At 40.3% G+C, this 24954-nt stretch overlaps 2 protein-coding genes across 3 annotated transcripts in view; one reads left to right on the top strand and one right to left on the bottom strand.

Annotated features, from left to right (window-relative positions):
* Nucleotides 1-2746, top strand: part of esama (endothelial cell adhesion molecule a) — a 60815-nt gene extending 58069 nt beyond the window's left edge. Inside the window, exon 7 of the mRNA XM_023410161.2 lies at nt 198-2746. Within this exon, the coding sequence (XP_023265929.1) occupies nt 198-732 (535 nt within the window). The 3' untranslated portion in view covers nt 733-2746. The remainder of the gene's footprint in view (nt 1-197) is intronic.
* A 1760-nt stretch (nt 2747-4506) lies between these two features.
* fez1 (fasciculation and elongation protein zeta 1 (zygin I)) lies at nt 4507-22195 on the bottom strand. 2 transcript variants are annotated; one of them, XM_023410169.2, is made up of 10 exons: nt 21928-22195; nt 18216-18580; nt 14133-14220; nt 12127-12219; nt 9835-10000; nt 8112-8425; nt 7306-7386; nt 5879-5954; nt 5728-5793; nt 4507-5507 (listed from the first exon to the last, which is right to left on the bottom strand). In XM_023410169.2, the coding sequence occupies exons 2-10, from the start codon at nt 18548-18550 to the stop codon at nt 5491-5493; spliced, it is 1236 nt and encodes a 411-aa protein (XP_023265937.1). In that variant the 5' UTR covers nt 18551-18580; nt 21928-22195; the 3' UTR covers nt 4507-5490. The 2 variants fall into 2 exon arrangements, with proteins under 2 accessions (XP_023265937.1, XP_023265939.1); XM_023410171.2 differs by having other exon boundaries at nt 12133-12219; nt 21928-22194.
* Between the last annotated feature and the right edge of the window lie 2759 nt (nt 22196-24954).

Genomic DNA, 24954 nt, shown 5'->3' on the forward strand with positions numbered 1-24954 from the left:
CTAGCAGCCAAAGCGCAGGCCTTCCCATGAGGCAGATTTGACATGTTAATAAATAAGCTAAAGGCTAAAAGTTTTATCTCATGATCTGATATGGAAGCATGAAGTTAGGGACTGTGTTTGCAAAATGACCAAAGGAGCTTTTCAGATTTAATTAATGCATTTCTATAGCTAAACCCCTGTGTCCTCTCTCCCCCCAGGGAGGACGCTCAGGCACCCAAGCGTGTGTCCTGGGCTAAGAGTGGCATGGGTTCTGACATCATCTCCAAGAACGGCACCCTGTCATCTATCGCCTCCAGCCCACACCACAAAGAGCCCTCCCACAACAACAACCACCACCACCACCTGCAGCAGTACCCCCAACGCCCGCCCTCAGACACCGCCTCCATCATCACTGCCACCGGCAGCATGTCCGGCTACCGGCCTTCCCGCCATCACGGAGCCTCCACCCCCACCCACTACAGCTACAACAACAATACCACCCTGCCACGCGGACAGACCGTCTCCTCCGAGGCCAGCACCAATGGGAGCTCCCTACCCAGACCAGAGCGCTACACCCAGCTGCCCCAGGCCCAGCCGCTGCCACAGACCTACAGCCAGCCTCAGCTACAGCTCCAGGCCACTCCCTCCCCGCCACTGCTGCCCATCTCCGGCGTAACCACCTCCAACATCACCCGTATGGGAGGGGTGCCCATCATGGTGCCTGCACAGAACCAGGCTGGATCTCTGGTGTAATGCCAGCCAGTGTTTGCAAAACAGTGCTGTTGACAAAAACAGTGAATACTGTCCCTTTACTCTCTGAAAGGGTCAGCTGCTGATTTTTTTTTAAGGGAACACATTAACTTCTATTTAGCAAAGAAATACAGTAGATGAAAATGTCAAATTCACTTATGCTTTTGAATCAAGAAGCTTTCATGGCAAGACTTTCAGACACAGACTGTTTACTTGCTTTAAGTATATTTAAATCTTTTATATTCTGTATGCACTGTATACATTGCAAACTGTGTATAGACATGATTTTCATACATCTGTCCAGTATCCTTTTTTCTACTTTATCAATGCATTTCTAATGTTTTTTTTTTTTCAAATGTATCTTTAAAATGTTTCATCCAGAAACCTTATTGTTTTCCTCCTGCCATACTAATGACACAGAGTGAGCAGGTCTGCTGTACGCTGTCATCTCTACTTCTACAACTACCTAAAGGAGGACTCATCAAGACCAAAATAGGAGCAAGCACAAAGGGAAGTTAGTTAAATTGGGTGTAATATATGAAGATCTATGTTCTAATGGCTATGTTTCTGGAGCAGACTTTTGGAAAGAAAGATAAGACAACATTATACATATAATGAAAAAGTTTGGCATTTCAAAAATATCCTAATCCTTTTTTGGCTTCATTTCTGTCAGTGGTTCAGCTTATAAAATGCTCTTAGACTCAATTCTTCAAACGCAGATTAGCAAAAGCTTCTTATAATATTGAGCACTATTCAGAACTGCAGTGTGACGACTTTGCTAATACGTCCACAACTCTGGGTTGTAATAATTTAAAAGTTGCCCGCAGCATTGAAATTGTAAATATGATATTTATTTTCTGTTAAATGTGTATGAGACAGCAGAGCATATTGTTGCCCACAGCTTTTATAGAACATGTGATAAAGGTGATATGTCTGCCTGCAACACTGGATACTTAACCAAAGACATACAGGATGTATCACTTTATTATGTCAACATGCTCTCTTTATATGTTGTAGTTTGTTTTCAAGGGTCAGTAGGGACACAAGCGTTTTTTCACTGCCATAACCTACAGGCTCTCTGCTTTTTAGACAAAGCTTCTCTCCCATTTGATTGACAACAAAAAGCTGATATGAGAAGACTAATGTGAAGGGGCCTAGCTAGTTAGTGATCTTGTACCATTTCCTGTCATGAGAGGATGGGGGAGACACACTGGGGCGAGATCTTTATTGCAGAGCCCTAATGCGTCCGAATGGCTCCAGCCTGAACACATTTACTTTGAATGTTTCCAGAGCGTAACATGAACAAATCAATTTCATTACACAACTTGGGCATCGGAATCTGGCCCCTTTAAAGTCACACAAATACCCATTAGATATCATTTGTGTCTGAAAAGAAAAAAAAATACACACACACACACACACACACACAATATATATATATATATATATCATGATAGTGATCTACATCCCCATCATATGCTGGATTGTCATTACACTGGAGTAATGTTTGTTTTTTGATGTTAAAAGAAAAGGTTTGAGCTTGGCAGGACAGTGATAGCAAAATGTAGTTGTATCTTGAAGCCGTGATGGGTTTGTATTGTTATGAATGCAGTAGAGAAGAAAGGGAAAGAAGAAAGTGTTGAGGAAATAGTTTTGACGGGTAGGGGTTGTTACAGCTCACTGTTAACTTGTGGATGGGTCATTGAAAAAGTGTACATTATGAATATTAAAATGTGTTCAAGACAAACCTTTATTTTTATACAGTAAAGTATGAGAGCACATGAGCAGAATTTATAAATAATAAATGTTGAAAGTTTTATGATCTGGCTCACTGTCAGTGACTTATGAACCTTGATGGATTGTATAACTACTGTGGACTAACTGGTGGCCAAACGTGCTTATTTATACAGTAGGCCTAAACTGTGGACATTAATGTGCAGTGTGCACTTGTATCCTCCATATTTATGTTCATGGAAAATGCTTTGTATAATATTTTCAATTAAATTACAAATGATCAGGTGTGTATGTGTTCATGTGTGTGTGTGTGTGTGTGTTTGTGTGTGTATTTTCAAATTTTCTAAAATGTCGGTTTAAAATAATTATGTCTGTCAGATTCACAGCTTGGAGGTGCACTGACTCAGTTTCTTATTTCTGGAGTTTATAATCAAAGTGTCTATTTATCAGAAATCAAACTTGGCCATAATGAGCCAGTAAACGTAGCCAAGAAAATTTCCATTCATATTCACTGTAACAATATTTCATGAGCTATTTGTGTAGCTTCATCTACTACATTCATTTTTTTAATTAGATGTGATAGTGCACAACCTAATCAATGGTGATACTGAATTCAATCTGTAGCTGTGGGTCAGTCTGTCACTATTGAAGGTTTATTCGTCATCTTAACATTGCAACTCAGCCACCAGAGGGCAGCAACGTCGCTCTATTTAGGAAAGACAGGCAGAGAGACAAGAAAATGAACAATCGGAATAAGTCAGTGTTAAACTGAACCCTCTACTGAAAACCACTTCTCTCATGCAACAGGTGGTTTTTCTGACAATCCTTGTAATTAATATTATGTTTTACACTTGATAATACCTGAAGAGTTGAAGGAGATTATGAGGAGCACCTTTTCAGGAAGCAGACTGCATCCAGCACCATACCGCAAAAGGACAAGATAAGTGTGACTATTTAACAACTTTAACTTGCTGGAAAAAATAAAAAATAAAAATGTGTGCATGAATCTCATAAGAAAAATAACTGATTATTCAGGGACATATTTTTATTTATTAATTTATTATGTTTTTCTTGTGTTGACTCAAACTAAAGTTGTGTTAAGTTTACTTGTTAGGAGAAATATGCACCATAGATCCATCTAACTAGAAGCTGTTTCCATATTCATCTGCTGAAGTTTCTCTGTACTAACCTTATGTCTCAGTTTAACATGTGGACGTATGTAGGATTATTGGACATCACAAGTGCCAATTGTGGAGCCAGTCATGGTCCAATATACTGTATAACTTGTGACAAAGTGTTATCTGGAAACCTGAAGCCTCCAGGTCACACACACTGAGAATGGACTTCACAAACTTTCAAATTGCAAAACAATATTTGTATATTGATAGATTCTGGGTTTTTCATTGAGGAGTAGATGTCATTAAAAAAAAATTTAACTCATCAATTGAACTTTTTTTTGTGGCAAAAATGCACAATTAATTATTCCAATGGATTATTTTTATGGTAAACCGACTGTACTCTCAAAATGCTTTACAGTACAAGCCACACCTGTTCACTCACACAAGCATATAGCACTTTTACTACGCCTTCAGCACTTCGACACTTTGATATGCCGACTGGAGGAGCTGGATATCAAACCACCAACCTTCTGATTAATGGACAAACCATGCTACCTCCTGAGCCACTGCCGCCCCTAATATATATGACCTGAAACATGCCTGAGAGGTTGTTTAAATACATTTGAAAAATAGAGAAATATTGAACAAGGAAGCATGTGCATGTTCAAGCTGAACATATTTGTTTTCACCTACTCACTATTCTACAGATTTGTGTTGTTATTTTTATATCCACATTGTTGCCCTGAGGCAAGGAAAAATGACGATGCATTTTTTATTTAACACTATCAGAATACCAACATCTTTCAAAAAATTGATTGAAGAATATATTTTCTCCAAGAAAACATAATTCATACATCTTATCATTGGTGATGAGGGATGATCGTGTTACCCAATAAAAGTTTAAAAGAGGCACAAGCACACATGATTTGGGTTGAATGTTTATTAGAATTTGCGATTAGCGATGTAACATTCACCTACATGGCGCAAAGGAAGTCATAAATATGCTAATATGCAAATATGCACGCCTTTATTGGAATGAGCTCATCTCATCAGGGGATGATATATCCAAGGAAACTCGGTGATACACCTGCACGTGGCTAAACAGGGTGGGATGCACAGAAGCCTGTTGCTCTGATGACGGTAAATAAAATAGAAAATCAGCAACACAGTTTATATCAAATATTTAGATACAAATGAAAAGAAATTACAAAAAAGTCAGAAGATATAAGACAAAAAGTAAAAGAAACAAAAAAAAAACTGCTTAGTAATGCACTGCACCCGTAATAGTTGTTTCTTTTTGTTCGCATGGAGCTACAGTACTAAGTTGGCAGAAAAAGGTGCATGGCTTTTGTTTTTCATCTGAAACAGTACAGGAGGATGATCGGTTGTGGACGCAGGATGGCATTTCATTTCTCTCGCTGTGTAGTCCTCATGAATCAATGAATAAACAACTGTGGTTAAGAGATCAGTGTATGAATACGACTCAAAACTTGGCAACACTGAAATTCTGTTAGAGGAATGAAAGAAAAAACTAAAAAAAGTAAAGAAATTAAGGAAAAAAAAGCAGTGATAACATCGTATCCCTGTACCAAAGTGGTGTTGTGATCGTTAACAACATGTCATGCTCCATTAGTGAAGTCCTTTAAAATGGGATTGCCCATCCCACTTGTTTAAGTATTAAGATGTGGGTCTAGACCTGAATGTAATGTGCAGGGAGGGAGAGGGTGAGCTCAGCAAAAGGCAGTAGTCATAGTCGAGGTGAATACGATAATGTCGATGGTGAGGATCCATGGTTGATAATGGTAAAACAGGGGATGTCATGCAGCTTGGGGCCAGAGGCGAGGAGGGTTGGAAAGGCCCTCGGGGGAAGATTTCTCCATCACGTTGTGGCCCCTGGCATGCCGGTGCTTTAGGTAGGACACAAGACTGGAGAGGAGAAACAGCGGAGAGTAATGTTAAGTTACTGTGAGGTAAGATGCTGTATAACAAAGTTACTTTACTATAGTGACTCTCACTGGAAAATGAGAAAGTTGAAAGTTCGTTTTCACATTAACTGAATATACTATTTATATTCCAGTTAGAGAACATAACCTTGTGTGTTTGTTTAATTCTTGCTTAAATCTTTCCCCTGTGTTGCTGTGTTTACCTTTCAATATGTAGTCAGTTAGCAGTGTAGGCACCTTCTCACTGTCCTCCTTCATGGCATAAAGAACTACAAGGAAGAAATACAAAACGTGTCAGCTGTGGATATACACTTTTATTTGCCAGTCATAATTATTTCTGTGCTGGACACTTACTTTTTGTCAGCATCTGCAGGTCCTCAACAGATGGAGGGTCGCTTTTCTTCTCATATGGAATTACTGTGTTTAGATACTGAAAACAAAGTCAAGGTTCAGTGGGTTTAAAAGGAAACTGGGAAGAACTGAAACAAAGGACTAAAAGCAATATTACAGCATTTTTGGAAACTAACCTATTTGCTATCTTGCCCTGATTTGAATGAAAATATTGATATCACTCTCATATCTGTCATTTAAATATGAAGCTGGACCCAGGAGACAGTTAGGTTAGAGGGCAAAGGTAAAAAAAAAAATCAGGTTTGATATATTCAAACAAGATATAGTATAGATATATTAATAGCCAGCTAAGAGGTGCTAGTGCCAGCTGTTTCCTCTGTTTCCTCCATAGCCTAACATTGCAAACAATTAAGCCTTTATCACTGAGTAAGAGATTAAAAGTCACAATCTCTGATCAAATGTAAACACAAGGGAAACCCCAAACCCCACACAGTACTGGAACCTGCATCACTCTCGAGCTTATTTACAGATGTTTTACATGAATACATAGAGTTATGAGGGTTCTGATGCTGTTAAGAATCAGAGAACCATTTACTGGTAACAATCTAGTAATAACTCCAAAAACAGACCTACATTAAACTCAAAATGCTCACGTCAAACCTCATTTATGGGCATCTGCCTGTGATTTATATGGACAGAAACAGGCACACTTCTTGCAGTGTATCGGAGCATATTGCTTACACTATCAACGGAGATCAAATTACAACCGGTAGGCCCATCTTCCCTGTGTATGACCTTAACTGTGCGTTGGACTGAGGCAGTGCAGCCGTTACATCTGTATTGGGGTCCATGGCATGAAAGGGTCTATGCATGAGCTTCCTCAGCACAGCTGGTATCAGTCCCCTCCTGCTGTAAATAAGTTATACCATGGCTGTAATGCACACGGGAAGCACCACGAATAATAACCTCACTCTTATCAATTATTACTACTTCAGCAGCTCCTACACCTTCAGTAACTCATGTCAGTCATGGATGCTTTAGCATTTCCGTGTACGCGTCACTATAAAGCTGCAAACATATTTTCTGATGTCTATATGTTACATGTATGTTGTGTATGTCATATATTATGAACAAATGAACTGTTTAACTAATTAAATAATTTGTGTACACTGCTGTCCAATGTCTAGTGTCATCTTGTGACAGTTATGTTTGTGTTTTTGTGTTAGCTAAGCGCAGCAAGCAGCACAGTGTCCAAAACGCCTTTTAAACACAAAATCGGATTTCAGAAAAGTGGTGGAGGATAAGGTTGCTAAGCTACTGTGGTTTCACTCAACAAAGCGAGGCGTGGTCCTTGTAATGTGTCAAGACATATTTGTACATTTAGATCACATTTGTTTTAGAACTACACCATTTTTGACTTTTGACCTTACCTGTTTCTCATTCCCTGTGCTTCCAAATGTCTGTCTGATTCCTGTCTGCAGGATGCTGGACAGTCCCTCCATGCTGAAACGCTGCAGGTCACAATACACACACACACACACACACACACACACACACACACACACACAGAAAGAGAGAACATTATTATAAGGTATTGATCATCTGAGAATTAGTGCCTTAATTAAAATAACAGACTGAAATCTGAGGATAAGTCATTATTTAGTTCAAATCCAATACGGACCTTTTGGCATCGCTCACAAACCATACTGGTGATCAACACTCAGTCACTGTGAGATGCAATTAGTCTACCTGTTTTTTATTGCACCTGCATCGTTATGTCATCTGTACATTTACATTGCTTAAGTGATGCAGCCTCAGGTACCAAGGAGTCATCAACGCTGCTGCTGTGTTCACATGGAGGGAAAATCCATTAGGTTGTTTCTCTGTTACTGGACAGGAGCAGACCGGACTGGGCTCTTACTGTATGAAGACAATGGGTCACCTCCACTTTAGGATCTTTCCTGGAAGATACTTTAGAGGCTAATGGACCCGAGATCCATTATGCTAACAGTCAGAGGAAGGGAGGAGGGAGAGCTGTCAGGAACTGTGGTTTCACCTTTCTCTAATTTACACTGGAAGGATTAAACATGGGCATGTATATTCATAAGTAAATCCTAATGGAGGCAGAAATGTACATTTTGGCATAATTAACTCTAGTGTAGTGACACTGGTGAGAGCACAAGCAACACACACACACACACACACACACACACATGCATCCATCACTCATTCTCACCTTGACAGGCATGCTCCCTGTCTTCTCCGTGCGTGCCATGGAGCCTGTGTTCCCTCCGTTCACAGGTTGCGTCCCACCCCCCTGCAGGCTCAGGGCCTTGTCCCGGCGTCGGCGTTTGCTGCTTTCCCGTTGCTCCTTCTGCCTGTTCTGCACTTCCATCAGGGCCGTGATGAACGTGTTCTTTACCTCTTTCTCAAACTCCAGCTCGTCGCGCCGGGCCAGCTGGCTGACCAGCTCCTCTGAGTACTCACGGATGGCAGCCTCCACCCGGTGCAGCAGCTCCACCAGTGCTGAGCTGGGCATCAGGCTCAGGCCTGCACAACAGATGATTGTGGAGAGACAGTTGGGCATTATTTTGCATGAAGTATTACGTATTTCTTTACCCAGAGGTTCAGACAGAATGCTAAACATATACAGACTGTATGATATACTAAGCTAATATTCACTGTAGGTAGTTCATTTTAAGCAACAGAGCAAAAGTGAGAATCAGACAGACTCAAGCAGGACTCCATCAACAAACTCAACATTTATTGTAAGACTGGTTTCTGTGACACTGTGTTAATATCATTAAATTACAAAGATAAAGAAGCTGGATCCCTTTTCTTTTTCACAATATCAGTGGTTCCCAATCCCAACTCTTTGTTGTTTATGACCCCTAAACAGAACATGGTATCTTTGTATGTTAAATTGTGGGCAGTAAAATCACAAAATATTTTCCCTTTGCAGATTGTTTCATTTGAATAATTTGAATCATCAAAAATTTGAGAAAAACCTAAGAACTGTGCATATATATTAGTTTTAGCAGGCAACCACTGACGATCATAATGTAATGATGACAACTTGCTGCATAATTCTTTCTATATAATCAAACTTAGTTAACCAGTTAAGTCCTTACTCAACAATCCATGAGTGAAAATGAAGCCAGAGGTACATCAGAATGAAAACCATGTGTGATCTTATACACGCCAACATTGGACAAATCAAAGTATTTACACGGGTATGTGTGTTCTGCAATGTTTAGTCATGTTGTTCCCACAGTGGCCAGGACAAATGAATGCTCAGAGGAACCACATGGATCTCCAATCTGTTCAGCAAAGGGCTGCCTTATGGCAGGGAACACTGCCTGATCTTGGCCTATGGACCTGCTGAAATGATGTGACTAATCTAACCATGGGGATTACTAAATCAAAACCTGATGTGTGTGTGTGTATGTGTGTGTTTATAGGGGGCATCCTCTCCAATTTCTCCCCAAAAACAAGATTTAGGGAGAGAATGTAAAGTAAATAACTTGTTGCATAAACTACATAATTAATGCAGTTTGTGCATGATTGTTGTCATAGTGTCCATGCACTCATTATAACTGCCCTTTATGTTAGGTCTTCCATAAACAGGGAATATGATGTGTTTTAATGTCTCACCAGCTCAGGAAGGTCTCAGCTTTGGTATTTTATCGCTGCTAGTGACATGCTTAATTGTAACCTAAAAGGCAGTGAAAGACTGATCATCCTACTAGCAAATCAAGCAGTTTCTTTGGCCAGAAAAGATTCATTTTTACATAAGCAAGTCTACATGGATCAGTGTTTTGATAAGAATGTTGCCTGTTCACATCCCAGACTAGCTGAGAAACTCCTCAACAAGTTACTCTTAACAGCTGCTGACCAAGTGTCAGTCAGTTGGGAAGTTGCATTAATAAAAAATAAAAAATATATATTTCCAGTTTTACCTTCGTAGGAGCAGTTGTTGTTGGAGGCCTGTGACAGCTGTCTGATCTCCTCCAGCAGGGAGGGGCTAGTCCTGGAGGAGCAGTGGCTGCTCTCCTCCTCATCCTCCTCCTCAGTTTCGCCAGGATCCGGAGAGTTCTCCATCATCTCAACTATCTCCTCAATGACCTTGGTGAGAGAGAGAGAGAGAGAGAGAGAGAGAGAGAGAGCGAGAGGAGAGAGAGAGAGAAAGAGAGAGCGTTAGATGGAAGGATATGAGGAGACAGGTGGATGGACAGGAAAGTGATCAGGAGACAGGGCTAAGAACACACATATCCATAACCGTCCATTTGTCAGTAGAGTAAACAAAAGCCTCCTCTGTAAGTGTACATATCATACTTAGATCCATTATTGATGTCTACACTTGCTGCAGCAGTGAAGGCCAGCTTAAGTTGGATTTTAGCATCTGTTACTAGCATGATGTGAGAGGATTCCAACATCATGTCATACATGAGCTGAATAGATTTGATGGACATGATAAGGAAAATAACTCCTCCAAACTAAGCAACAAAATACATCATAGGTCCATTTCTTCTCTAGAACACCACATAGAAGTGGTTTCTGATCTGACGCCTCTTTAAGCAGGACAATATTAATGTCTGTGCCTTCCAAAGCTATTACTACTCAGGAAAAATAAATCAGTTTTATGATCTGACAATGTTACAGTTAGGGTTTTGTTAAGGTTTTCAAATTACAGTGCTGCTTTGTTGAGGTTAGGAGACCTACATCGTCATGGTTACAATATTGAACACATGGTTAAGGTTAGGGAATGATAGTGGAAACAACAACATTGACTCATGGTAGGAAACAGGGAGAAAACAACATTTAAGTCTCAATAAAGAGCCTTTCCTAAACCAGATCGTAAGAAACAAAGAATGCAACAATACATACAGTGGTTTGGGACATGTGGTAAACATACACATGAATCCACATTGTTAATCCATGTAAAGATTACCTGACTGCAAGACTATGACCTATCAAAGTGAAATAGCCACAACCAACAATGCAAAGATTGTCTGTGGAGTTCCACAGGGGTCAATTCATGGTCCTTTACTGTTTTCAATCTACTGCGCATGCTATTCTACAAGCAGTTGTTTTGACTGTTATGCCTATGATACACAGATACATGTGCACTTTATGTCCTGCACACATTAAGCCTTGGATGGCTAGTAACTTTTTCATGTTTAGCGCTGATAAAACAGAAGTGATGGTGATTGATCCTAAATCAAACCACTTCTATAGCAATGATTTTATATAAAGACGGATGACATGACAGCTCCCCAAAAGTGACTGAGTGTGATTGACTCCCGATTGGGTCGGCTTGGATACCATGGCTCCACTACGCACTCACTACAGTGCAGACTCCAAATGACGTCACCAGCACAAGATGGCAGCGCCCGCATCTGGGATATTTTGGCTTAATTTTTTTTTTACAGCTGGAGTTGTCTTTATCTAGAGTCATTGCTCTATAGTCTGTTTGGGTTGCACTGTGTAAGGAGTCTCTGACTTGAATTTCTCCGAACATTATAACAGTATGTCAGGTGTCTCTCAGCTTGAGAGCATTGCCCAGATTAGATCTTTTCATTCATTCTGTGATGGATAAACCCTTTTTCATGGCTTTGTCTACAGCCATCTAAATTACCAGAACTCCCTGCCCTAGAAATCTGCCTCCAGCTCGTACAAAATACAGCGGCTCTAACAAGGTCTAGACAGATTGAGCATATTTTCACCATTCTGACCTCCCTGCACTGATAACCTGTGGCATTTTGGAGTCGACTTCAAAATTTTACTGTTTGTCTTAAAGGCTCTGATCCATCGTACATACATACACCACTTGCTGAGTAACAAAAATGTAAGAATCTGAATGAAAAAGGCAGATTTATATACTTCACAAATATCTAAAAGGGTAATTATAGTAAATCCGTCAAACAAACTTATTATTTTTGGTCCTTTTATGCCTTTATTGGATGCTTGTAGTGTAGATTGACTGGAGTGAGAGGAGGGAATGACACAGCAAATGGTCTGGCTGGCCCAGAGTCGGCAGTTGTACCGACATGGTATGTGGCCCTAACCATTCAACTATCAGGTGACCCCACAGACAAAATTATTGTAAACAAAAATGCTCCAATGTGTGAAAAGTGACAAGATACAAAGGACCCAAACAACACTCTCAGACAAGGCTCATGTTGCCTCTTCTTTTTCTAATGATCAAATGCAGGACACAGACAAACTACTGTTGGATCTTAAATACTCACACACACCTGATCAGCTGTGATGAGAGGCTCCTCATTCAGGCATTTGGCGTTGTCATTCTTCTCATTCATCTCTTCCTCCTCTTTTTCGTGGATCTGCAGAAACATGAGAACTCAACAACAAAGAAATGGCTACTACAGTATGTCTTACTAAGAAAATAAAGCTAACAAGAGTCCAAGCTGCCTCTCTGCATTGGAATGATAATATAAATCTGTGATAAACTTCAGACAAGTGTCCCACATTAGTGTGTGAAAAGGAGAGATCAGTCTTATTTTGTAGTCTCATGCTTAAATTATTTGAATGGTTTTACATTATTTAGCATTACTTAAAAATGTTTAAATAGTTTATACTTCATTTATGTACTTATTTGCAATATTTGACTATATTGACTACGATATTCAAGTTAATTGTAGGGATGGCAATGTCAATTGGCCAGTCCAGACTGAAAAATCTCAGCAACTCCTCCATTTGAGGGATTGCCAAGAAATTCAATATGAATTAAAATCACTCTGTTCCTGATCCTCTGACATTAATCTGGTGCCATCATGAGGTCAAAAGTTCAGTTTGTCCAGTACTTCCCATCAGCCTCAGCTCTACTGTGTTTAGTGCTAATTAGAAAATGTTAGGATCCTAATTTCCTAAACTAATATGATGAGCATCATTATAAATTATACCTGCTAAACATCAGCATGTTACCTCTATCATTGTGGGCATGTTAGCATTCTGCTGTTAGCATTCAGTTCAAAGGACCTTTATTTCAAATTACAGCCTCACAGAGCTGCTAGCATGGCTATGGATTCTTACAGGGCTTGGGGCAGTGTGACAGTTCATCAAATATTTGCAATCTGCTATTTGCTGAAATATCCAAAGCTTGCAGCAGGCAGACATATTTTGTGGGTCTTGTATCTTAGAAATAAATAGAATAACCTCGTTAGAACAGGTAGTTCAGGGCAATGTGACGATGTGAGCACTTATACATTATCTAGGCCTACAGAAAAAAAGAAAATTGCTTGATCTGACTGGTCTGAAGAGGTAATGTCATTTGTGAAAATTCCAACAACTAGAATTAAATTGGAGTTAAAATATGAGAACTGAATGTGTCACAACAACATTCTCTCTCTGGAGCAAAATTGTCTGCTCTGGCCTTCACCAGCCCAAACATGGCCTGGACTGCTAAGTGCCTGCTGCTGGTGTCCAGTTGTATGTGACAGCCAATTAAGGGAGGGGAGGAAGAGGGAGGCCTCTGCTGAATGGCAGACCAGTCAAGGTTGGTCAAGCATGTCTTCAAGTGTCAGAGTGAGATTAAGCCTCAGAAAGAATGAACCAGTTAGCTGCTCAGTTTGCCACCTCGACATGAAACACCATGGCACATTGTTTTGGTCCTTACATTTACACATTTCTAAAACCATAACAAGAGAATCATGTTTTGTCTTTAAAACTAGAGGAATAGACAGAAGTGAAGATTATTCAACAAGTATTGCAAAAGCAAATTTCTGGGGTGGTGAGCCTGTTGTCAGGGTCAGACCTGGTATTAGTTTTAATAAAACCACACTCATTTCACCATGCAAGTGGTAAATAAACATCACAGTAGAGCTCAGGATCCATTCATGGTTAATGCTTTTGAGGCAGTTTCATGCCAACTAAATAAGAACAAATTGTACATAATGTTAATTCAACGTTCATATGGTTTGTATAGCAATGGTACTAATCTACTACTCCTAAGGACATCTAAATACAATGTAGATCAAATATAAGATATAAGTTAGTTGGAACAAGGAATAAACAGGAATTTCAATAAGAGAGAAATTTTAAAACATGTAACCTTTTGTTAGCTAAAGAAAACCATGTTTGCCATACAGGTAGTTGACAGTTTTAGGAAAGCAATTAAATTCACAAAATCAAAAAGAAAGTTTACTTATGATATATTATATATTATATTGTTTTTTACATGCCTATATTCTACATTTCCCAGATTTAAAGCACATAGAAATATGTGGATGACATGTACCTCCTGGTCAGACAGATTGCCGTTCAGTCCCTCTGAGTCAGGGCCGTCCCAGGTGGAGATGTAGTTGTCAGTTAAAGCGTCCCACACACTGTGAAATTACACACAAACACATACATGCAAACATGTAAGTAAGGCAACTTTCAAGTATAACAAAAAAAAAAGCAAAAACAAAACTCCACTACGCTTTAAAGTCTGCCGTCTGTTTTCAGTTGGTGTATCCACACATGATGCAATTAGACAGTTATATAACAGCATTAGACTAGAGTTCAGTGTGTTTTATCTCCCTGTTTATAAAGGCGGTCTACTCAGCCCTGTCTTCAGCAGCCTGCAACTCAGTCAATATTTCAATGTGACAAGTTAATGATGGTGGTCAATGTGCAGAGCTGGAGGCTGCAGAGGAACAATGCACAACAGAAAAAAAGCACAGCTTACTACTCGTGAAAAGGTATCCTTAGCAGAGATTTAGATAAAGCTTCTCACATCATTGTGCCAGTGGTCTCTGACTGCAGCCGGAGCAAGTGTCTGTCTGAGTAGGAATGACATAAAACTGGAAGAGAAGTGTCCTTTGTCCCAGAGCCTTTGTGTTTTTTCCTCCTCCAGTCAGAGGTTGGTTCAGGCCTGCTGCCCTGCTCCCAGTGGCACTGCCCACACCCAGTCACACAGTGGACGCCATTGAGCTCGCAGCTTACCTCACCAGCCATGTCCGCGTGCCATGGGTGCACAACAGCACAAAGTTTCAATACACTTAACCCAAAAATGAAAACTAAGTAATAAAAAATAACTTGAATGAAAATATAAAATGAACTTTATTTAAAAAAAATGAACTAAAGCAAATGTATATCAATATATTTAGACTTAATTATGTGCTAAAACTGACTACAATCTTCTGTGAACAGACTATTGTTCGGCCACCATGTATTCAAAGGAAGAGCAGACACATTGAAAACAGTTGGCAGATAACACTAAGATTACTGGGAGATGCAGACGCTGGTATGAATTGCTTGATTTTCTGTTTTAACTGCATTTATGTGCTGCTGAATTTGAAGATTCATATATTTAGCAGCATTAAAACAAAGTTTACATCACTCAAGGATATATCAAAAAATGATTGTATGTAATACACAACATTGTGATCAGACTGAAGGGTTGTGCTGGGCATAATGTGAGGCCAGCTTTAGAGTTGCTGTTAGGTGGATTTTGTTTCCTTTGGACAGAGCTAGGCCAGCTGTTTCCTCCTGTTTCCAGTCTTTATACTAAGCTAAGCTAACCGGCAGCTAGCTGTATATAGCTTCATAGATAATGGACAGGCATTAGGGTTGTAACATTTTCTCTTGTGTCTTGCATTATTTCCCGTTGTATTTTGAAATACTTGTTTCCCACCCCTTGATCAGCCACACCTGTCTCCAATCACTTACCTGCCCCTATGTTTTAGTAGTCAACCCTGTATACTTCCCTGTTTTCCCATGCCCCTTTGCCAGACGTTCTTTGTTCCTTCCTGTGTTCATACCTCTCTACCATTTTTCCATCTCTTTCGGCTTCTGACTTTACTTGGTTCCCTGGTTTAAGGCCTATGCATTGCCTGCTTTGTTTGGACTGCCGACCTGTGTAAAGACCTTTTTGATTATCAGTAAAGACTGTTTGAACCCAACCCTCTTCCTGTGAGTCTCTATTTCTACCATTATTGTTACAACTCAAGAACTAGGTGTAAAGAAATACGTGTACTTCCAACAATGTCATTTTTTTTTCTTCAAATGAAACTGAACCAAAACACATGAGTCAAACCATAACAACACATGAGGAGCAGATACTGCCTGCATAGCACAGGGAAAAGGTTTGGTCATCTGGACGCCAGGAATTGGAACTCCATGTTACAAAACTGTCCTGCTGTGTTTGTTGGCCTGCAGCCACCGAGGAGAAATCATTCTGTTTAATATTCTAGTTCTCCATCATCAGCTTGTTGGACTCACTCATATCTGGGTTTCTAATCAGGCAACTGCAGGGATTAGGCCAAAATGTACGACAGACTGTTTTCAACCAAACAGCAGATTTAGCTTTGAATCGGACTCCATCCTTCACTGAGTACAGATGATTTTTCTTATATTCCATAAGAAAACAGAAGGTCCTCAGTGTTATAAACGTCAGTGTGGTCTTGCTTTATACTTGTGTGTGAGTAGTGAATAAATATTGAGTGGATGACACTCACTTCATGTGAAATCACAGCATGGATTGTTGATGCAAGAATTGTTATGAAGAAGGAGGAACAATGAGACATTGTTAATGGGACAAAGAATCCAGAGGAGACTGGACCAGTTGGTTTGACTGGAATAATATTTCTATACTGGTTTCCTTATGTACGCCATAACAAATCAGTGTAAGGAATTAGGTTTATGTCTTGGTCTTAACATGCAGATTAGTGTAGTACTGTCAAACTCTAACCACCCACAGTCCCGTATCAGAACAGGAATACAGACCCATTTTTACCAGCAATTTAGTATCGTCTGAAAAATCATGTGCTTCCTCTCCAAAAGCTCTCCTCTCTTACACCTACGATCAGGCTATTTTTAGCCTGATTCATATCCACACAGTGTGAGGACGTCTGTGTTTCCACCTCAGAGCCTGCGAGCTAAAGGAGGAGGATCTGGCAGTCAGCTGGTGGAGAGGCAGAGACAGACCCACAGAGCCGAAGCCAACTGATGCATACAAAACTGCACAATGAATAATTCAGCACGCAGCCCGACTGGTGAAGCTGGGGAGGGTGGGGTCACGCTGTTGATTGACTGGTTGTTTCGGGATGTTGTGGTCTATGTGTGGAAATATTTTGGCTTTTGTCATGTGTGTCGCGCTGGGCTGCCGAGCCGCTGTTTTGGCCGTGAGTGTGTGTTGTAGATGGCAGGAATGGCAGCATATTGAGTATGCCAGTGTGTGATTAACATAAAGGGCTGGAGGAGTAGGTTCTGTTTTATGGGTGCTGAGAGTCTGGCTGTTGTATTTCATTATGTTCCTATATCTGTGTTCCTTTAATATTATCCTGATCGCCCTGCAGGGTGCATCATGAAGCCCAAATGCTACAAAATATATCATTTTGTTAAAGAGTTCAAATAGTCAAGAAAATACAGTAAATAAGTTTTTAGTTCGGTTATCTGAAGTCCATGAGTCAATGGAGCTGAAAAACAAAGCTGCTCATTGTTATTTCCAACTTTGCAGCTTCTCCCCAAAGAATCCTAAAATACTATTATTTATTTTTCTTTGGATCTTTTATTATTCTTCCATTTATTTCTCTCTTGAGCTCTTTAATTGTTTTTTTTTTTCTAGTTGTCTATTGCTGTTGTATCTTTTTATTTTACCGCTGCTAACACTGCTCCACCTCCTCCATCACCTTCTTTGGATTAATGATGACCTGGAGAAGAACTCCACCTAACTCACTTGAATTCGGCCTCATCTTAACACATGTGCTTATCCCTAATGACCAGGCCATCATGGTTTAGACCTGCGATGGGCCCGGACCCTCCTGAGGGTCTGGGGGCATCCCGAAGCTAATTTTAAATAAAATTAAAGAAGATATTGACAGCAAAAGTATGTTTTTTATCTCTTTTTCTCCCTGCAGCACACCCACTGTTCTAACCCAGATACAAGTGTAATGATCTCTCACTCACACATCTATACACATGCACAAAACATGCTGTGTCATCCCAACCTTGAATCCATAACCAGGTATCACAAAAACCCATTTTTGTTACAACACTGGAATCACTGATAAGTACAGGATATTAGAAGTAAGTTTTGGTTGTTGTTGTTCGTCTATGATGTAATATGTATGTTTGTTGTCTCTGCTCAAATATCTAGCCCTAAAAATAAATAAATAAAAATCACAAAATACTGATGCAAATGCTTTTTAGAGTTCTTTTTTGGATTTTAAGTGTTATAAGTACAACTTATAATAATTCAGCCTCCATTACAACCGCAGTTGTGCACATAGCAGGCTTGAAAACAGATATTAACAGATGGCTGCTCATGAGGGCTAAAAGCCCCAGACAACTGAGCCTCATAACAGTTCGTTACACAATATTAAAAGTGGTCACTCACTCTTCGTCCTGCAGTCGCTCCTCATCCTCCTGGCTGTGTGACTGGTTGCGTATGGGCGCCAGACCCTCCGTCTTGGTGTTGTAATTGTGGAAGCAGACGTTGAGTTTCTCGTCGAACTCGTTGACCAGGTCCTCCATCGACTTGAAGCTCATCATCTCAGAGAAGTTCTCCAGCTCAGAGAAGTCCTCCCGGGTGATGGGGGCCAGGGGGACAGTGGTGGTGGTGGGGGGCGGGGAGTAGGGGGAGTGATCCAGTGCTGGATGGTCCAGCTCATCCATCTGACAGGGCCGGAGATCCTCAAACTCCTCATCCAAACACACGAGAGGGGCTTCCATGGTGTCCCCCGTACGGTTAATGTCCGAGCCCTGAACAAAACACAGCGGTAGTGCAGTGTTTAATGCATCAAGTTTGCTAAATCAGCACCGCTTATAAAACTGATGCTGTCAGTTTCTCTTAAGATCACTGCAGCAAATGTGTTTAAGGCAAAGACCAGATCAGACTCTATCTGTCCCCATCTGGTGGATTTACCAACATCCCAGAAGGATTTATATGGCGTCTCCTAAATCACGCCTGCCTCACCTCAGGTGGACTGGCACCATGTAGTCTAGACAAAGAAGGGATGGAGGTTGATGTGCCAGAAGGGGACCAGGTCCCAAAAGAAAACCCAACCAGTTGGCTTTACTGGTAAACCACAGTTAATTAAGTAGTTCTACTGGGACTGAAGTGATGAGGTTTCCAAGATTCTGGGACATGAAATTAGAGGAGGATTTGTCAAAGTACATCATGTATTACAGTAAGGTTATTTTACAGTGCTGGGAACGGGTTTCTTCACAGGTTTAGATGCTAAATATCTGGTGTAAAGATGGATTTACTTGAATAAATCGTGTCGTGAAATGTGTCAGATAATTATAATGCTGCTCTGAGAACTGTTTCCTCTACTCATCGTTCAATGTCAATGCAACCATCTATATCAGTTTTAAACATGGGTCACATTTTACAGCACAATCACACCTTTCTGACCACCTCTGCGTTTCTGAGACAGACTTCAGAAAGTTACCCCAAAATATATTTGGAGAGGTAAGAAATCTTAGATCAAATGTTCCAAAGATACATTGAATCAGGAGGTCATGGGAGTTCCATGGTTGTATTTTTGGTCTTTTGTTTTCATTTTATTACGTCCCTTGTGTATTTGGTTTAAGCTGTAAAATAAGGCAACTCGATTCACCACTGAGGAAAACATAATCAAACCTTGGGGCTCACAAGAAGAAGTATATTCAAATATTCCCTTTTAAATGAAGACAAAAAAAATATGTCAAGTTATCAAGTTCAAGTCCTTATTAAGTTTTCATTCTCTGTTTCCTTTGTTCAATAGTTACATTTATTCACTGGTTTTTCTTTCCCACAGAGGAGAGAAAAGAGTTCATCCACTCTGCTATTTTATAATTAAGGTCTTAAGCACATGCACATGCTGTTCCATGGCACGACTGATTTACCTAATCTCTATATTTACCAGTGAAACATTGCAATTTATTGTTGAACTCCTCTTACAAACAGTTAACACCAGACCGTTTGGAGTAAGGATACACTCTATACCTTCTAATGCCTCAATCAACTGGAGTAGAGTTTGGAAAACCATTATACTTCCTCCTAGAAACACTGCTCTTTAAAGTGTTGCATTATAAAAATATACTGCTAATATACTAAATCAAGTTGTTGGTGTGTGTTATGTTCTATTATACACATGGTTTGGGAATACCAGGAAGTCTCTGTGTTTTGGAAAGTGGTAGGCCTATATATAACAATACAGTATTCCTTATTTCCCAGTTGTCCTACTCTCTCATTACAAATGTTTTTTAATATGTCACAATTACGACACAGAGTTAACCTCACAATCTGACAGCGACAACAAAAACTGCTTATTGTTCACTCTCATCAGAGCAGGAAGCAGCCAGGAAACATGGGGTTCATTGTCTCCTGTAGTTAGTGCTCACGTGTTCCTACTAGAATTCATCAAATTATCTTTAGGTTTCACAGAATATACTAAGAAAACTCAAATCACTGTAACTGTAGAAAAATGATGCTGGTGATCTTTTTAATTTGACTGTTATGTGTGTAAAAGGTGCAGTTCAGCAAAAAGAAGCATCACTCATTCTCATGGCGGACGTAATGCTGCAGTCAGACTTTTCAAAGAAGTTGTGCTGCGGTCAGGTCGTCCAACGCAGAGTAATTACAGTATTGAGGCCTAAATTTCATCCTTTGTGCTTTGCTGGACCGTGGCCTGGCCTAAGTGGGTGAGCACAGAGGAACAAGCTTGTGCAAGCCTCTTCCTCCTCACCACACCACTCAGCAAAGTGCTGCTCCGTCTACAGCCGGATATTGTTTTCCACAATCTCATCCTCTCTCTGTCTCTCTAGCTTTGTTTTCCCTCTGTCTGTCCCTCTGGTGTGTTTATCTTTATTAGTGTATTTCAGCTGCATTCATTATTGGCTTAAAACTCAGTATTTCTGATTTGGTAGCAGAGAAATGAAGTACTCCCTGGCTCCTTTACATGACAGTGACTGACAACTTGTGTCTGTCAATAGATCACTGACTCAAGGCCGTTGGGTCTACAACACAAACATAGAAATTAGCAGCTGATTCTAACCTTGCCACAGGGACTCTTTGCAGGATGTAGTGATGCACTGCTGCTTGAAAAGTTGGCATCGTGAAAAATCACAAATTCAATTTCCTAATAGCCCTTTCCAGTCATCCTGTAGCTTTTCTATTTACTGCTATGTCCATTTAGCAAGGCGGATGTGGAAAACGCAGGAATATTTTTATTCTAACATAAGTGAGGTGTGAAATCACAGCATCTACATTATGGCTGAAGCAGTATGAAGCAGTAGGGGGTGTGTGGAGGTGTTTGAGATGTGCACACTGTATGTACTGAACGTCCGCATAGTTCAGGATGTGTGTCAGCCTTTTTTTGTATGTGACCTTCACAGAGTGGTGGTGGTCTCAGGTGTATGCCCCTCCTCCTCCACAAGGATACAGGTATGAAAAAGAGCCATTCACAAGAGATGAGGTCATTTAATGCAATGGAGCCAAATCTCTTGCCCCATTTTTACTACGGGGAGGAGGGATGACTACAACTATCATATCAAACAACAAATCAATTTGATTATTAAAGCATTTTTTTTATTTTGTCCGTGACATAATCATGGCTGTCACATGCAGACAGTGGTTTAATATTTCATATTTTGGAGAAGAACAATGTCAACACATGCTAAATGCTGTTAAAATCAAGCCTGATGTGTATCAGAGATATGAAATTAAATTATTGCTCATATCTGATATGGCCTTTAGCTGGCTCAGTGTCACATAGCAGGTATTTATTCATATTCTAAATGAAAATACCTTTTAAACAATTCAGTTCTTGTCCTATGTGAAGCACATTTGACTCAAATCAACATTCAGGCAGAAATGGAAATCATTCAATCAGCAGGTCCAGGTCATCAGCTCATTAGCGGAAGAAAAAAGAGGAGTGTGGGGGAGGGAGAAAAGAGCAGTGAGGAGAGAGGACGGAGGACAGAGGGATGGAGGAAACCATGGTTACAAGGCAGGGATGGAGGGGAGATCATGCTCAGCTGTAGGACCTCAGAGGGGTCATGACTGAGCTCGGGCATGGAAGAATGAACGGCAGGATGACAGGTAGAGTAAGAAGACGGTTTACCTGCAGTGGACGAGCCGCTGTTTGTTATGGCTGCGGTGTGTAGGCAGGATCTTCTTAGACCAGGAGAATCTGTGCCTTCCTTCGCAGCGACAGATGAGCAGCAGCAGTTACATTCATTCCAGTGTGGAAGAGAGAGAAAAAAAATATGAGGGGGAAGTAAAGATGGCAGCGTGGTCTGAGCTTTGGTCTGTATCCCGTCCCTCACCCGTTAGCCCACAGCCACCCTTGTCTGTCCTGTCCTCCCACAGCCCGTTGTTTTCCAATCAATAGACATCCAGCCCTGCTCACACGGAGCCTGCGCACTGCCAGGCCTCTGACGATATCAGCTCCCCCCTCCCTCCCTCCTCCTTTCTTCCTTCACTATCCTCTCTGTCTCCCTTTGTCCCTGCCTCCCTCCCTCCCTGCACGCATTAATTCCCCAATATTCATGAGAAGAGAAGGAGGAGGAGGAGGAGGAGGAGGAGGAGGAGGGGCAGGAGGTTTGGGGGATGGAGGTTCTTTTGCAAGGTAGCTGTTGCAAGTACATACCTTGTACTTGTACGTCACCAGCTTTTCCCCTATTGTCTGCTAATCGTTGTGCCATACACCTGAATGGAGTAACTAGAGACGACACACGACATAATGAGTTGATTTAACTCAATCTACCTTTCTCCTATAAACATTATATGTCTGCTGCGGGAGACCCTTCTAAAACAAACTCGTTCAATTGAGTTTTATTCATTTATTTAAATTATTTTTAGCACCAAATCATAACATACATTATCTCAAGGCAATTATATATATATATATATATATATATATATATATATATATATATACTGTGTATAATAGAAAAGAGAAGGAGACCAGGAACAGCTGTATATACTGTTGTATTCAAGCACTGTCAGAATGATGATAATAGTGATACTTAGGTGTGATAATGCTATAATAATAACAGCAGCAGCAACAATAGCAGAACCAAATACTACTACTACTACTACTACTACTACTACTACTACTGCTACTACTACTACTAATAATAATAATAATAAATATAATATAATAATATAAATGATATTGGCTAAAGGAAGCATATATAAGGTGAAAAGTATCAGTCCATGACCATTGTCTGAGGTCATGAGTTGAACTGTGGTCAATGATTGATTGAAAATCTTCAAGCAAACCATTCTAAGCAAATAATCACATAATTGTTTTGCAACACCTTCTTCAAGGATATCAGAAACAAAAGGGGGTGGGGGGGCGTGGGCGTGGGTGGTGGATGTGGTTTTAAGTAGAGGTTTAATTACTGCAACCTTAAAAGTCTGTGGTACATAACCTGATAATAGTCTTCATCATTCATAAGCAATAGATCGTATATGTAGTTCATCACTTCCTTCTCAAAGGTTGATGCATTCATGATAACATTATTAACAATATTCAACTTTCTGCCACTTTTATAATACAGAGTTGTGTTCAAGTAGCGCCTGATTTGCAGTGATAAAAGTGTGTTTGATGTAACGTATGACCTTCTGTAGATGCGTTTCATGAATTTTGTAAGTCAGGAGTATTTGCATTTTAATAAAAAAAAAACAGCAAAGTTAGGAAGCTCTTTGTGATCTTTAAAATGGATTTATACATGTGAAAATAGATGCTAATAAAAATTTGTTTTAATGACATTGATTCCTGCCTTCATCCCAGCCTCTGCTCTAAAATCTGCATAATCCGTGGTCTCAATCTGTGGTTGGGGTTTAGACCTGCTGTCTATAAGCTTCAGCTGTACGGGCATTAACACATGTAATCACGTAACGCTTCACATGTTATTATCACACCCAAAGTGCACTCAAACAGGAAAATACTATAATATGACTATATCTCTGAGGCTCGGAGCATCCACCTCTCAGATATGAGCAGATCTGACAGGTTCAGATTTTTACAGCCGATGTTTTGGTTCGAGAGAAGTGAGAAAATAAGCAGTTGGACGCAGGTATTTAAACCATTTATAAACATGCATATGAAATTTTATATTTTGTGTACAGTCCAAGCTGGTGATGAGTACATGACTGAAAATGATCAGTGAAAAAAAATGTTTGTGTCCTCCCAAAATAGGTACCATAATTTTAGAAATTGGCAGCAGATACAATCAGCAAAGACAGACTGCTGCAGACCAAGGACGTCAGTGCACAGTAGGAGCTGCTCAGCTGCACACTATGAAAAATAAAACTCACAAATCACAGAACATACTGTACTTACTACACCTACACACACACACACACACACACACACACAAGCATATCATTTGTGTTTGGGCACACAATATTCAGTGTAATATGTGCACACAAATTTCATCTTCAGTTTGAAACACAACCAGTCAACAAGCACTAACTCCGCTGGTGTCTGTAAGCAGCTGCTTCTTCCCCCACACAACAAGAGGAAGAAAAGGGGAGAAAAGGAAGAAAGGGGATGTGGCCCTGTCAGAGGCCTCCCATTACTACAGCAACACAGCTCACACAGCCCAGCATTGCATAGACGCTGGTTGCCATGGTTATGCTGTAATTGCACTGGCAAAGGAATTACTCCACAAGCAACAGGAGGGAATAAGAAGGAGAGAGTTTCCAGCTACTGTATACACACCAGAGATGGCTGCTCACATGCTGCTTTGTTTGAGGGGAGGTGTGATACAGCAGCTTAAGAGCAAATTATACAGAAGCCCTGTGAATATGTAGACTTTTATGTTATTTGTACCAGCAAGGTTAATACGGAACTATCCATACTGTACTCTCATAGAAAAGAGAATAGCTTCACACTCCTCTTTATATGTGTGGTGACAAGTTTGGTGACAAGTTTTTGAATGGAAACATCTCAAACACTTCATTATCTGATTTTTTCACTGATTTACACACCTTTAATCTGCTAACAAGCTTAAACATGCTACTGCTGAGTTTACCAGAACAATAGATCAGTAGCTGGGGATCCTTTTGGCCCTGAATTAAGCTTCAGGAAAAGTGTCCCACTGCATATAAATCCCAAATTTATAAGGATTAGAAGTGA

This window comes from Seriola lalandi, unplaced genomic scaffold (genome assembly GCF_002814215.2).
Source record: "Seriola lalandi dorsalis isolate HSWRI2012SDOR001 ecotype SW California unplaced genomic scaffold, Sedor1 jcf7180002054415, whole genome shotgun sequence".
NCBI lineage: Eukaryota > Metazoa > Chordata > Actinopteri > Carangiformes > Carangidae > Seriola > Seriola lalandi.